At 39.0% G+C, this 12,419-nt stretch overlaps 1 protein-coding gene across 1 annotated transcript; it reads left to right on the plus strand.

Annotated features, from left to right (window-relative positions):
* Positions 1-766: 766 nt before the first annotated feature.
* On the plus strand, positions 767-11,112 carry LOC103771596 (putative short-chain dehydrogenase/reductase family 42E member 2). The gene is made up of 11 exons (XM_008938898.1): positions 767-1,160; positions 1,667-1,762; positions 2,636-2,693; positions 3,329-3,447; positions 4,394-4,469; positions 6,593-6,675; positions 7,916-8,053; positions 9,051-9,116; positions 9,762-9,825; positions 10,523-10,596; positions 10,864-11,112. The coding sequence occupies exons 1-11, from the start codon at positions 816-818 to the stop codon at positions 11,110-11,112; spliced, it is 1,368 nt and encodes a 455-aa protein (XP_008937146.1). The 5' UTR covers positions 767-815.
* The last annotated feature ends 1,307 nt before the right edge of the window (positions 11,113-12,419 follow it).

A 12,419-nucleotide genomic window follows, 5' to 3' on the forward strand; every position in this document is an offset into this window, starting at 1 on the left:
TGAAATCCTCACACATCTCAAATCCATCCATGGCCAACAATAAAACCACTGTGTCTTCTTAATTTACATTCAGCTGCTGCTACTTAGAAAGGAGGTGAAAATACCACTTTTCTCATATACCTGCTGATAAACAGGGACAAGTGGAAGAAGCATTAAAGATTTCTTTTGCCTAGGAGATGTTTTGTTCTGATGATGTTCCCCTTGACCCTGCTTGGTTGGTTTTTAAGCACAGAAACTTAAATGCAATTTGTTAATCTGTAGAGTTTTCCTCACAGTTCAGGATTTCGAATTCAGGTATGGCCCTATATCCTATCTGGCCTGTAAAGGTCATCTCTGGCCTGCTCACACAGACCAGAACAGATTGAACTAAGACCAGGAGATGTGTTTTGCATAGGCAGCAATTTCTCTTCTGCTAATTAAAAGTTATAGTCTGTATTGTTACTCTTAATTTTGACCCTTTTGTGGAAAACATTTGAATTCTTGTTCTCTGCATTAGGGAGAACAGGAATTGTTTAAGTATTTTCTTTATTATTCTGGATATCTTTTGCAAATAAACGTTTAGCCCACAACATGCAGCCCTTGTTTTCAGGATGCTGTCTTTAATATAGGACACAGGCATTTTAAATGTTTGTAAAATGTGAAAATTACAATTCAACAAACTCTTAAGCAATTTAAATAGAAAATTTAAATTGGTCTTTTAAAGGAAATCTTTGAAATCTGGAAATTTGGTAGCTAGTCTTTTGCTTATGTCTTTATCTCTCTTAAACAGGTTGTGTTAAAGTCAAACTTTGCTGATGTGAGCAGAGCTTGTTAACATGAAACTCACTGGAATCATTTGCATCCAGGAGCGCTATGGAGCAGTTTTCAACATGGAGGAGGAGAAACTGTTACCTGTGTCTCATAATGGAAGGCAGCATTTCACTGACAGAAAACTTATACTGAGTGGAGTAGCAAAACCCTGGCGCCAAACCTCTAACTCCAAAGTGAACAGAAATGCTGGGGCACTGAATGCAAAAAGTATGAGAGCAGTGGTGACAGGAGGTGGAGGCTATTTTGGATACAAGCTGGGATGTGCTCTTGCCAGTGCAGGAGCTTCTGTTGTTCTGTATGACATACACAAACCTATCTGGGAAATTCCCAATGGAGTAGTGTGTATCCAGGTATGACAAATTACATTTTCACAACAGTCAAAGTTAGTTGATTTGCCTTTTCCAGAATGTCTTACTAGTTTTTCACAGAATCCAGATACCTAATTGAAAATTACTCCAAATTTTAGTAATTGTGTGAATATCCCACGATTTGTGGTCAGCTGATTTTAGTGTATCTGAAATAAGGAAAGCAATGAAACCTGTCATGCATAGCACAGAGTACCTTCATGCCCTGACTCTGAAGTGCTCCTCAGGACAGTCACTGCCCTAGTCTATGCGTTGGTTTAATCACCTGTAGAATGAACATAAGGGTATTATGAGGCTTAATGAATGTCCTTTTGAGTTTTATGATAGAAAAGTGATTATCAGCAAGTACTGAAATGGGCAAGTACTGAAAATAGATTTCAGTCCCAGGATGTACACAAAGTACAATTATATGTATATATTCTTTCTGTGCTAACCTGCTATATGACAAATACAAAGTTTGATTTCAAGTCCAAATGTCTTATGTATTACAGGCAGATATCAGGGATTACGATGCCATGTTTGCAGCCTGTGAAGGAGCTGACTGTGTGTTTCATGTAGCTTCATATGGAATGTCAGGAAGAGAGCAAGTAAGTCCAAATCATCCTGTGTTTTTTCTGTGTGACTGCCCACACTGAGGATAAGAGGCTTGATGCTGTAACACTGCATGTTAGATTTTATCCACTCACATTGTCCTGAGAGCCTGAAGCCCAAACCGTGGTTTGGTAAATTGCTCTGTGCAAACTGGTGTGCTAATTGCAAGCAGTCTGCTCACAGTACTGTTTTCCTAGTTGTGAAATTATTTCCTCCCCATTAGAGGCTCCAGCAGCACCCTGGGAGTGCTTTTGACTTGGAAACGGCATTGAAGAGTTCTGAAATAGTGTGAAGGCAAAAGGAAAGACAAGGGAGGCTGGTTCCTTCCAAAACCCTGATCTTTCCACTTTCCCTAGACCTTTCACATAGAAAACCTAGGTTTAAGGTCACTGGGAGCAAAGAAACCTGAACTAAACTATAAATTGTTTTATATTATTAAATTATATCAATGGCTAACTATTTGCCATTAGTGGGTAAAAAGCTGTAAGGATGTGCTTGATATAGGACTCTGAGGCATGATTTATGTAATTAGTGTAATTATGTAATTGGAATCACTCAGGTAGTGGCAGCTGGTCATTGAAGTTCTACTGAAACATGGATATTTAACATAATGCTGCAAGATGTGTAATTACTGGAAATACACATTTAGAAGCACTGTGATTCTCTGCCTCGAGCAGTCTAGTCTGTAAAAATACAGGCACAGGTTAAAAATAATGAGTTGACTTCTTGAAATCTGAAACAGCTGTCTAAATTATCTTTTTTATAATTGAAGCATTAAGCTCATTAACTTTATTTGGGGATACTTATAACATTTTACTACTGAATTTAGCATATTATTCAGAAATTGCACAATTTCTTTATTTTCCTAGTTACACAGAGAAGAGATTGAAACTGTAAACATTCATGGAACAAGATTTGTCATTGATGGTATGTATCTAACCTTGCCATTGGGTGGTAGTCCAGTATATCAAAATATTATATCACTTAGAAAAAGCCAGCTGGCTTTTTTCACACACCCTATGTTTTACCAAATATTTCCCATTTTTGACACAAGATGAGGAAATGTCATTGGGGGGGTTTTGTGCTCAGTTCTGCTATGGGGTATGATATGAGGCAGCACAGTAGTTCAGCATTTTGTAACCATGTTTGACCTGATGTCAGAATCCATATCCATGAAAGGAGTTCACTATTTCCATGTGTATTTTGGGGCAATAAACCTCACTGCTGTCCAGTAGCCTGTGCACAGGCAGCCCTTGGCACAGATGGATGTCTGGCCACCTGCCTGTCTAGAGCTGAAGCCCATCTCAGCAGGCTAGTAGCAGCCTTCCCAGGGGCCTGGTGTTAGCTCCAGCATCCAGATCAGGATGTGCCAGATTACAGAGCACTTGGTTCTGCATGGACATCTTCCCTTTAAATGTGCTTTGCACTTTAAAGCACACAATCATATAATGGAAGGATTTGCTCTTTAAAGATTTGACAGCTTCTCAGAAAAAGGTCATACAAACTTTTCTGCCATATTGTTTAATTTTCATTAAACTAATTTCCTTTATACCTTGCTGCAGCCTGCAAACAAAGGAACATCACTAGGCTGATATACACCAGTACAGTAAATGTGGTGTTTGGAGGGCTTCCTATTGAAGATGGTGATGAAGAAACTGTGCCATATTTTCCAGCTGAAAAGGTATTTCAGTAGTATTCAAATAGGTATTTTCAAGTTTCCTCTTTGCTTTCTTGTTTCTGAAAAATCCTGGAGTTTTCACGGCTCTGTTTTGCCTGATGCCAGAATCCAGGTACAAGAAAGAAGACATCCTTTATACTCTTTGTAGATGCTATTCACAACCCTGACTCATGGGTTTTATATGCATTGCAATATGTATTTCTTTCCTATTGAGGATTTGATTTTGGAAAATAACTCACAGTGTCCTGTGAACATTAGTGAAATTCCACCTGGACGTAGGGATTGTGTTATATGCCTTGGTGCCTCTTCAGCCATTTATTATTTATGTGTTTTTTTCTGTTTCTCCCTTATTGAGGATGATGTATACTCAATGTAGAGCTGATACTGAAAAGCAGCCAGTTTTTATATGGATTTATTTCATTTAATTAAAAGAGAAAAGTACTTCTGGGTGCTTTGCATACACAGTTGGGTTTTGTGTCCCTCCTTTTGCCATCAGGTACTTCACAGTCTTTCAAGAAGTAGAGATGGACAGAGAAAATATTAAATAATATTTTGAATAATATATAAAATAGTGTTTTCTCCAGGACAGTGCCACAAGAAAGTGAACAGGGTAATTTAGACCAATCTTAATGTCTTCAAAACTTGGGGTTTGACTTTTCCATTACCTGGAAAAGAAATCCAGATTACAAAGCAGTGATCAATTACGTTCTTGGCAGCATTCAAAGCATACATATATTTATTGCTTCTCGAATGTGCTGAAATTAATTAACAATTTGCACAGACAAAAATGTTTGCTTACCTTTCCAACATGCACATTTCATCCTAAACTAATACCCCAGGGGTTCTGTATTTTGAGGTGTTTGCTGCCATCTGCTAAATAAAGCTACTGGGGTAGAGACAACCTGTCATTTCAAGGATGGATAAAAACATATTTGTTTTTTCTCTGTAGCATGTCGATCATTATTCCAGAACCAAATCAATTGCAGAACAAATGATACTGGCAGCTAATGGAACTCCACTAGCAGGTACTTTTGTTTTAGCATGGATTCATAGTAGAATGTATTCCTCCTCTTCTTGTTCCTCACTAACATCCTGTATCCTGTGTCAGTCCTTAGTGGACAAGCTTGTCCAGCAATTATGAAACCAAGTTATCTACCCCCCTCACAAGCTAAAAGATTTTCAATTAAAAAAAAAAAAAAAATTAAAAAAAAAATTGTTTTTAAGTTCCTACAGTGTTCATAAAAGGTTTTGGCATGGTAGCAATGAGTTTAGTATGTTAGTTGATAAGATGAAGACAGCTATAAATTAAACAAAACCAAGTGTTTAATGTCACCATATTATGCAACATAAGTAAAACATGAATGCTGATTAAATTGTTCTCTGCTTCCCCCCTCCCTTGCAAGTTATACATTAAAATCTGAGGAAGCCACCTGATACTTATAGCCTGGAATTATTTATTAGAGCTTCCCAAAGTTTTCCATGTTGAGGAAGCCAGTTATACACTTGAATACTTAAGCTCACCTGTGAGATACTATAACTACCTGTGCAAAACAAATTAATGTAAAGTGCAACATGACTCTATGTGACCAAGTGATACTGAGCTAAATTTAGCTGTAGACAACTTGCAGAAAATAAGACTCTTCACTTGCAAGGGCTATAACGAGATATAAAGTTATTGATGGACATTCTATCCCAACAGAATGATTCTGTTTACAAAATAAAAATGTTTTTCCTTCTTTCCTCAGCAGCTCTTCACATCAAAGATCCTCTTAAATTTTAGAAGCAATACAGTTCTGCATTTGTCAATTAAATTAGAACCAGTCAGTGTTCCAAACATCCCATTTTGATCCTGTGCCATAGCAGGATGGAGTATTTTGTATTGTCAAGTACTATTAAGAACTGTATTAGGAACAGTTATTAGTGGATGATGAACCAGCCAACTGATACACTTGGGAAGTGATTGGATTTTTATGATGGTCTGTTTTGCCAATGACCAGGCCCAACAAAAATGATACCACCACCAGCAGGAAGATGAACCAATACACAGACTGTATTGTAGACAAGAAGGACATTCCATGAATGATCACTGGGGGTACAAACAGATCAATCAGCTGGTACATAAATGACACCACCCCCAATGATCCCACAAAGGATGTAACTCGGCCCACAACAGGTGGTACAAACAGAGACCCGAGGCTGCCCACAGTTGGCATGGGAAACAGCCAGACCAGCAAGCTGAACACATAAGAGAAAGGTGCCCACATGGCAACTCTCACCTGTCTAGCCCGCGTTCACAAAGGTCTGAACTGACCGGGGCCCAGCTCCAGGGAGAGTCAGGAGGTCTGCCCTGAACCAGGAAGCTCTGGGGAGTGCACTCCACAGACAGACACTCCTGACTCCCTGCAAGTGGTCCCAGCTTTTATCCCCAAGCAGACACCTGACCTTTGTCAACTCAGTGCAGGACCCCTGGGGCTCATTTCCCTTCTGGCTCTCCCTGCAGGGCCGGCCGCACCCTGGGGGGAAGCTATAAGGCAAACTCACCCCCTCTGTATGAAGGGCTGTGGGAATCACCCATATGTCAACCTTAATTCGGGGCTCGGGGTTCAGACCCCAGCATTTCACGGTCTGTACTTTCTCACACAGAAATGATCAAGAGCTCCTACATCAGTTCTCTTGGGAGCTGGCTGTGCCTACTTGTTGAGAACCTTTCAGCTCTATCATGTACTGTAGCAAGTTGCTGTTTCCCATCAATAATTTTGTATGAGATTAGTTGGTTTCATCACACTCTCCTATCCGTAACTTGCTCACTTCAGCAGGCCCATCACCACAGCTGGCATGCTCATTCACTGCCTTGGCACAAAGGACGGGTTAGAAAAAGGTTTTGAAATCTCTGGTAATTTCTAGGAATCCAGCTATGCTGGCAGGACTTCTCTGAATCTGATCTTGATATTTTGCATGTTCTAATTCTGCAAACTTAATATCCAACTACTAATTCAACATCTTTTGGTACGTTTGGGGCTTTTCTTAAGATGGTAAAGTTAATTTATTTCAGAGTAAGTTCTGATACCACAGTCTTTGGTTCATGCAAACAAAGATATAATGTCACCAAGTGGAAGTCACGTAAGAATGATCTTACTAATTCTTGTAGGAGGTGGAATACTGTATACGTGTGTTCTTCGCCCACCAGGAATCTATGGACCAGAAGAGCAAAGACACTTGCCAAGGCTAGCAGTATGTATTTTAATTTTTTAATCAGCAGAATTTTCTATGATATACAGCAGCATAATTTGCTTGTTTTATAAATTGACTGATCTTCTCATTGGGCAGCAATTCAACAGTTCAGTTGTCTGCTGAGGATATTATAACTGTTGTTAACAGGCCCTATATTATATATGTAAAGAATGTATGGTACATTTTAAAAGCCTTTTTTTTAAAAATACAAACACGTGTAAGTTCAGCTTTATAATTTAATGCTTACCATAAGATTCAGACCAATCTATGATATTTAAAATGTCTCTTTGCATGCAACTTACACAAAATGGTTTAAAATATTAATGAAAAGAGATACAGCAAAATATCTTCTTTCCAGTCTCAGCTGTGAACAGCTTTCTCTGTCCAATGAAACAAGTTATGGTGCTGGAAGCACCTGTACCTGGTGCAATAGGTTACTGAAAGGCAGATAGCTCAGGTGCTCACTTTCTACTGATTTTCACTTGCTCCCTCTTAAACAGCAGGACTAGTACAGTGTTTAGAATATGACCCCTGTAGAATGATACCAGTGAGTTATTTTAAAAGCATCTGTACCATATGGTTACACACAGCTTTGAGAAACGAAAAGATTCAGCCTTACAACATAATAAGTATTTTTAGTTTGCATCTGAGGTAGGAAATGATATTGAAGTCAGCCAAAACCTAAATCATCTTTTAAATACAATCATTTTTAAGGATGGCAAATGTAATTTTAATTATATCTGAGATGTTTGCTTTAGCCTTCCTTCCCCAAATACAGTAATTTAAAATTACCGTTTAAGATTTTAAGTTTGTTATGAGCCCATGTTGAAGTATTATGTCATATTTTGCAGTTTCTAAACTGCACCTGTTAAATGAAAAATGTAACAGCTAGAATAACCTTCCATTTTTTCCCAACCAAGCTATTTGTTAAATTTGATCCAATTTTGTGAATACTTTTGATCCATTCAGAACTGTATCTTACCTTTCCATACTGTATTTTACTTATACTTAAAACAGACTTGTATTTTTTGTAAATTCAGTACATATTGTGTTCAAGATGTTCTCCATTCCTTTCTCATGAGCAGTATTTTTTGATCTCTCTGCACTACTCTTGATTCTTTCTAATTTGCTAATGTATTTTTTTAAATAGAGATAAATCTACATTTATCTGGATGAGAAAGTGCACTGTACCTAATTTTAAAGCCCATTTTGCTTTGGTTTCATGTTTGTTTGTCTACAGAAAAATATTGAGAGAGGTCTGCTAAGCTTCAAGTTTGGGGATCCTTCTGCTAAAATGAACTGGGTGCATGCAGACAATCTTGTACAAGCTCAGATTCTAGCTGCTGAAGCTCTCACCCCTGAAAAGGACTACATAGCTGTGAGTAAACAACAAAAGCACCACAGTTTTCATTTGGCAGTGGATCCTAACACTGTATCCTATTTTGCAGTAACTACTGTGGTAGCAGTTAATGTCTGTGTTGTGGTCCTTCCTTTAGCATACCTTGTTATCTGTGGTTTTGGTTAACCAGTGTGCTATGAACAGCATGGAACCTGGCAGCATTTGCTGTGCAGCGTGTTAAGAGCTGGAATATTCAGTTCCATGATCTCCACTTTTGCATTTCTGTAGTCAAATATTTGCTTTTTCTAGAAGATGAGCGAAGAATGTTTGTTATGTTGGAAATTAAATTGGAAGTTTGGGCAGATTTATCCCCTGTTCCTCTGTATACAGATCCAGGCTTAATGTTCTAACCTGTGATAATTGGTTCTTCCTGTACTGCAGACAAATAGAAGCGCATTTTGTTTGGGCTCACAGATTTCAAAAATAGTTGCAACCATTTTCCTCCATGTAAACACAGCTTTTTATTTGACCTAGAAGCACAACCCTTGAAGTGTATTAGAAAGATTTTCAAAGTAGCTTATACTACTTTTTCTAAAACCCTAAGATCAAAAAGGAAAGAGGTAACTCATGCCTTCATTACACAGATGGAGTCTGACGGGTTTCAGCGATTCTTCTGCCCGAGAGCAGAACACGTCCCACTGCCTGACCAGTAGGTGTTGATGTGGCCCCACGTGCAGTGCTTTGGGTCACCTCTGTACAGGCAGTGTAGCCCTTGGGTATCTGCATGTCTGTAGTAAGTAATTTACACCAAAGCATGTTAATCACAAAACCACTTCTCCACCAATTTCACGGCACACATTAACGCACCTGTTTGAAACACGTGTAGACAGATTGTTGACTTGTGTGTACATCTATGCATATCTTATACTGCTGTATTATTTTTAAGCAGTTCATAAGGAGTGAGATGAAGAAAAAGAAGTCAATACATATGCAGTATTATTTTTACTAACTTGTCTCTTCTCTACCTCTTTAACAGAGTGGCCAGGTGTATTTCATTAATGATGGTGAAAACTTCAACCTTTTTGAATGGTTAACTCCACTTGTATGTGCAGCATATACTTTATCTCCAACTACAAATTTCTTTCACTGTATACAACTCTAGCTTTTGTGTGCATGCTCCAGTTGGTATGTTTGCTTTGGGCGTATGAGTTGTGTTCTGAATGTGGGCTTAATTCCTGTGCTGTAACAAGGCCTACCTAAAATATTACCTTAAAGCAGCTGTCTTCACTGAGACAAAAGGACCAACTAAACCAGTGTCCTCTTCTGAGCTGCCATTATCTTAATTTCTTGGGCATGCATCTGTTAATGGTAGCTATTTTGGGTGGACCAAAAAAAAAAAAAGAAAGCTAATTATTACTGTGTAATACACAGTCTTTTCAAAAGATCATTTTATTGTCAATAATGGGCTCAAACCCATAATATGTCACAATGTTAGATTAGATATCAACACACTGTGGCATTTCAATCAATTTTTTTTTTTCCTTTAGGATTGCCACTTGAAAATGATGGTTGTCTGCATGTGCCATTTAACAGAAATCCACTGAAAAATGAAAACTCAGATAGTAATAGTGATGATGAGTTTTACTGGTTTATTAGTAGATACTTCCAGTAATATTTTCTGTAGTGAAACTTTAAAACTTGTTTAAGGTTTCTGTTATTTTCACTCTTTCAAAACAATTTCTTTCAGTTTGAAAGATTAGGTTGCAGTAAACCATGGATACGTATTCCTACTTCCTTAGTTTATGGATCAGGTAAAAATATTTTATCAACATTTCTCTTCCCTGTCCACATTACTCTTATTGCCATATCATGTTTTATTTTAATTTGCCCACAGTTTTCATGTATAAAAATAGTATGCTGTGCTCTCATCTAGTGTGCAGCAATAAGGGGTGAAGTTCAACTCTATGCAATGTGTTGAAACCAGGATGATCTGTTATTTAAGTCCCACAAAACCAGGTTTTATGTAGGACTTAACAGATGTATAACTTTGTGGAGTTAGTGATACAAATATAAAAAGTTAAACTTAAAAATCCATGACTTCATGAAATACACTGAAGATTATTTGCTTTGCTGCATGGGTAAATTTCTTGTTTTCCTGTGTCTCGTTCTCTTTCCAGAGTCAAACTCCATGTGCAGCTAAAACAGAATCCAACTTTGAGTATTTTGTAGTTAGCACATTTTTTATGAACTCTCATGATCTTTTCACTAGACCTGTCACTAACCCTCCAAACCCTTTTCACACAAGCACCTTAATTCAGGGTGACTGAAGTATTAAGATTAAATCCAGGCTTTTTTGAGCAAGTAATGCTGGTGGTGTTAGTAACAGTACCCTGAGCTCTTAGCTGCATGATTATCCTTCACTATCAAAGACAGTGCCAGATACACCAAAATCACAATGGTATAGCAATTTACTGTTCTTATCTCAAGAAGAAATCTTTTGCTATGCAGCCATGATGATGGAATACCTTCACCTGATGCTGAAGCCATTTGTTGAACTGTCCCCACTGCTGACCAGAAACGAGGTAAAGTGTTTGAAAACAACACTTAATTCTCACACAACGCACAGAAGATTCTGCTTTGCAGCTTTTACTGCTTTGGGCTTTCAAGGTTGTCCTTCTGAGTGAACAATTTCAAAAATAATATTACATATGTCACTAGGACATTGATGTAATGTTGTGGCATATGCTTTATTTTACATTTCCTTTACATGTGACTTTGATACTATTTACAGACTTGTTTGAATTTCTTATGTATTCATATCTTTGTATGTTGACTCTTTTGCTCTGTAGGTGCAGAACATTTCTATAACTCACACATTCCGAATAGACAAGGCCCGGAGCCAGCTGGGGTACAGCCCCGAGAAGTTTGCATTTGCTGATTCCGTTGACCACTACATTAAAACCAGACCAGAAGCCCAGAACCATCACATCTTCCTCAAAGTTTTCAGTTTTTTAATTTTTAGTTTAAGTTTGCTTTTTGTTTCTCTAAAATTTGATGGTCTTTCAGTTTTGCATTTTTTTAAAGAAATGCAACACTGACTTGTATAAACTGCATGTACTCAGTCACACTACTGCTACTTGGGTCATCCTCATCTCCACAAGTTACTGGCCCCTATGCTCATCGACAAGCAGATATTCTTAGATTTAAAAACAAAACTGTAACACACCCATAACAGTCCTTGAGAAATTAAAATACAGTAAACGGTTACAGCCAAATTGCTGAAATGTTCTGGAGTCAAGATTTTTGCCTCTGTTTATTTCACACCAAAAAAACAACTTTCCAAATTGATTGAAGTAAACGAGAACCTGGAGAAATAACAAGAGCTACAGCTTTACCACTGAAAGAAAATGGCTAAAATAAAGAGAAAGGCTGATGATAGCAGCTGCCATAGCTCACTACTGTGGGAAACTGAGGGACAAGCAAAGGGACGGCCACAACCAGTTACTGTAAATAACACATACCAGCTGTACAGAGTTCACACGGTGTGAGTTTCTTTTGTGAATTAGCTGTATCAAGGTGTGTGAGCAAAAAATAAAAGTGTACTTGGAACATGGCTTCTGTCCAGACTGCTCCAGAACTGCTCTGCAGCCTACCCCTGGGATGCAGAGCCACACGTGACAGAACCACGGGGCACTTTAGGAGGCCTCGGTGATACATGCAGGTACGACTCTTCACAAGTTAAAACTGTGTTTTAGTTAAATTGGAAGTTATTGACTAAGTTACCTTAGGTAAGTGCATTTATGTCACAGTAGAGGAATCTGCCACTGTGGGTCGCACTGATCTTTGTAATGCTTCCTTTACCTCCTGCAGTCATTGGGAACAAACCAAGTAACATAGTTTAGTTGCATATCGGCTGAATTTTAGGTACAACTATGTTTTTGCACCTAACTTCTAAAGCGTGGCAGTCGTACCGAGCAAATCCCTGCAGCAGCTAAAACGAACAATGCGCTTTTGGAATTCCTGTTCAGCTAAACGGGGTAAAGCGCACGGGCTCAGAAGGCCCCACCCGCCCTCGTGCTGCTGGGCTACCACAGGAATCTCCCTCCCGGCCGCACCTTCCCCAGCCCGTAACGCGAGCAGAGAGCCTGGGAACGGAGACGGCACCGGGAGGGGACAGAACCGAGGCCGCGGAGTAATGCTCGACGGATTTGGGAGTTGCGGAGAAGGTGCAGACGGCTTGGCCCGGGGGGTGCGGTAACCGCCTCCGCACGGGAGGGCAGAACTGCACCATTCGTGCTGCTGGGTTAAAGCCAAAAGATGCACACGTAGCAGAGGCCGCTCTCCCCAGCACACGTCGCCGTTGGCGGTGACTGGATTTTAACGAGCACAACCAGCAAGCCCCAGC

This window comes from Merops nubicus, unplaced genomic scaffold (genome assembly GCF_000691845.1).
Source record: "Merops nubicus isolate BGI_N331 unplaced genomic scaffold, ASM69184v1 scaffold31354, whole genome shotgun sequence".
Taxonomy (NCBI): Eukaryota; Metazoa; Chordata; class Aves; order Coraciiformes; family Meropidae; genus Merops; species Merops nubicus.

Excerpts from the sequence above, each read along its gene's own strand:
- LOC103771596 (XM_008938898.1), top strand. The coding sequence starts at position 816 with ATGAAACTCACTGGAATCATTTGCATCCAGGAGCGCTATGGAGCAGTT. Across the intron at positions 1,161-1,666 it reads ATGGAGTAGTGTGTATCCAG|GCAGATATCAGGGATTACGA; the intron begins GTATGACAAATT and ends TATGTATTACAG. Across the intron at positions 9,117-9,761 it reads TTGAATGGTTAACTCCACTT|TTTGAAAGATTAGGTTGCAG; the intron begins GTATGTGCAGCA and ends AATTTCTTTCAG.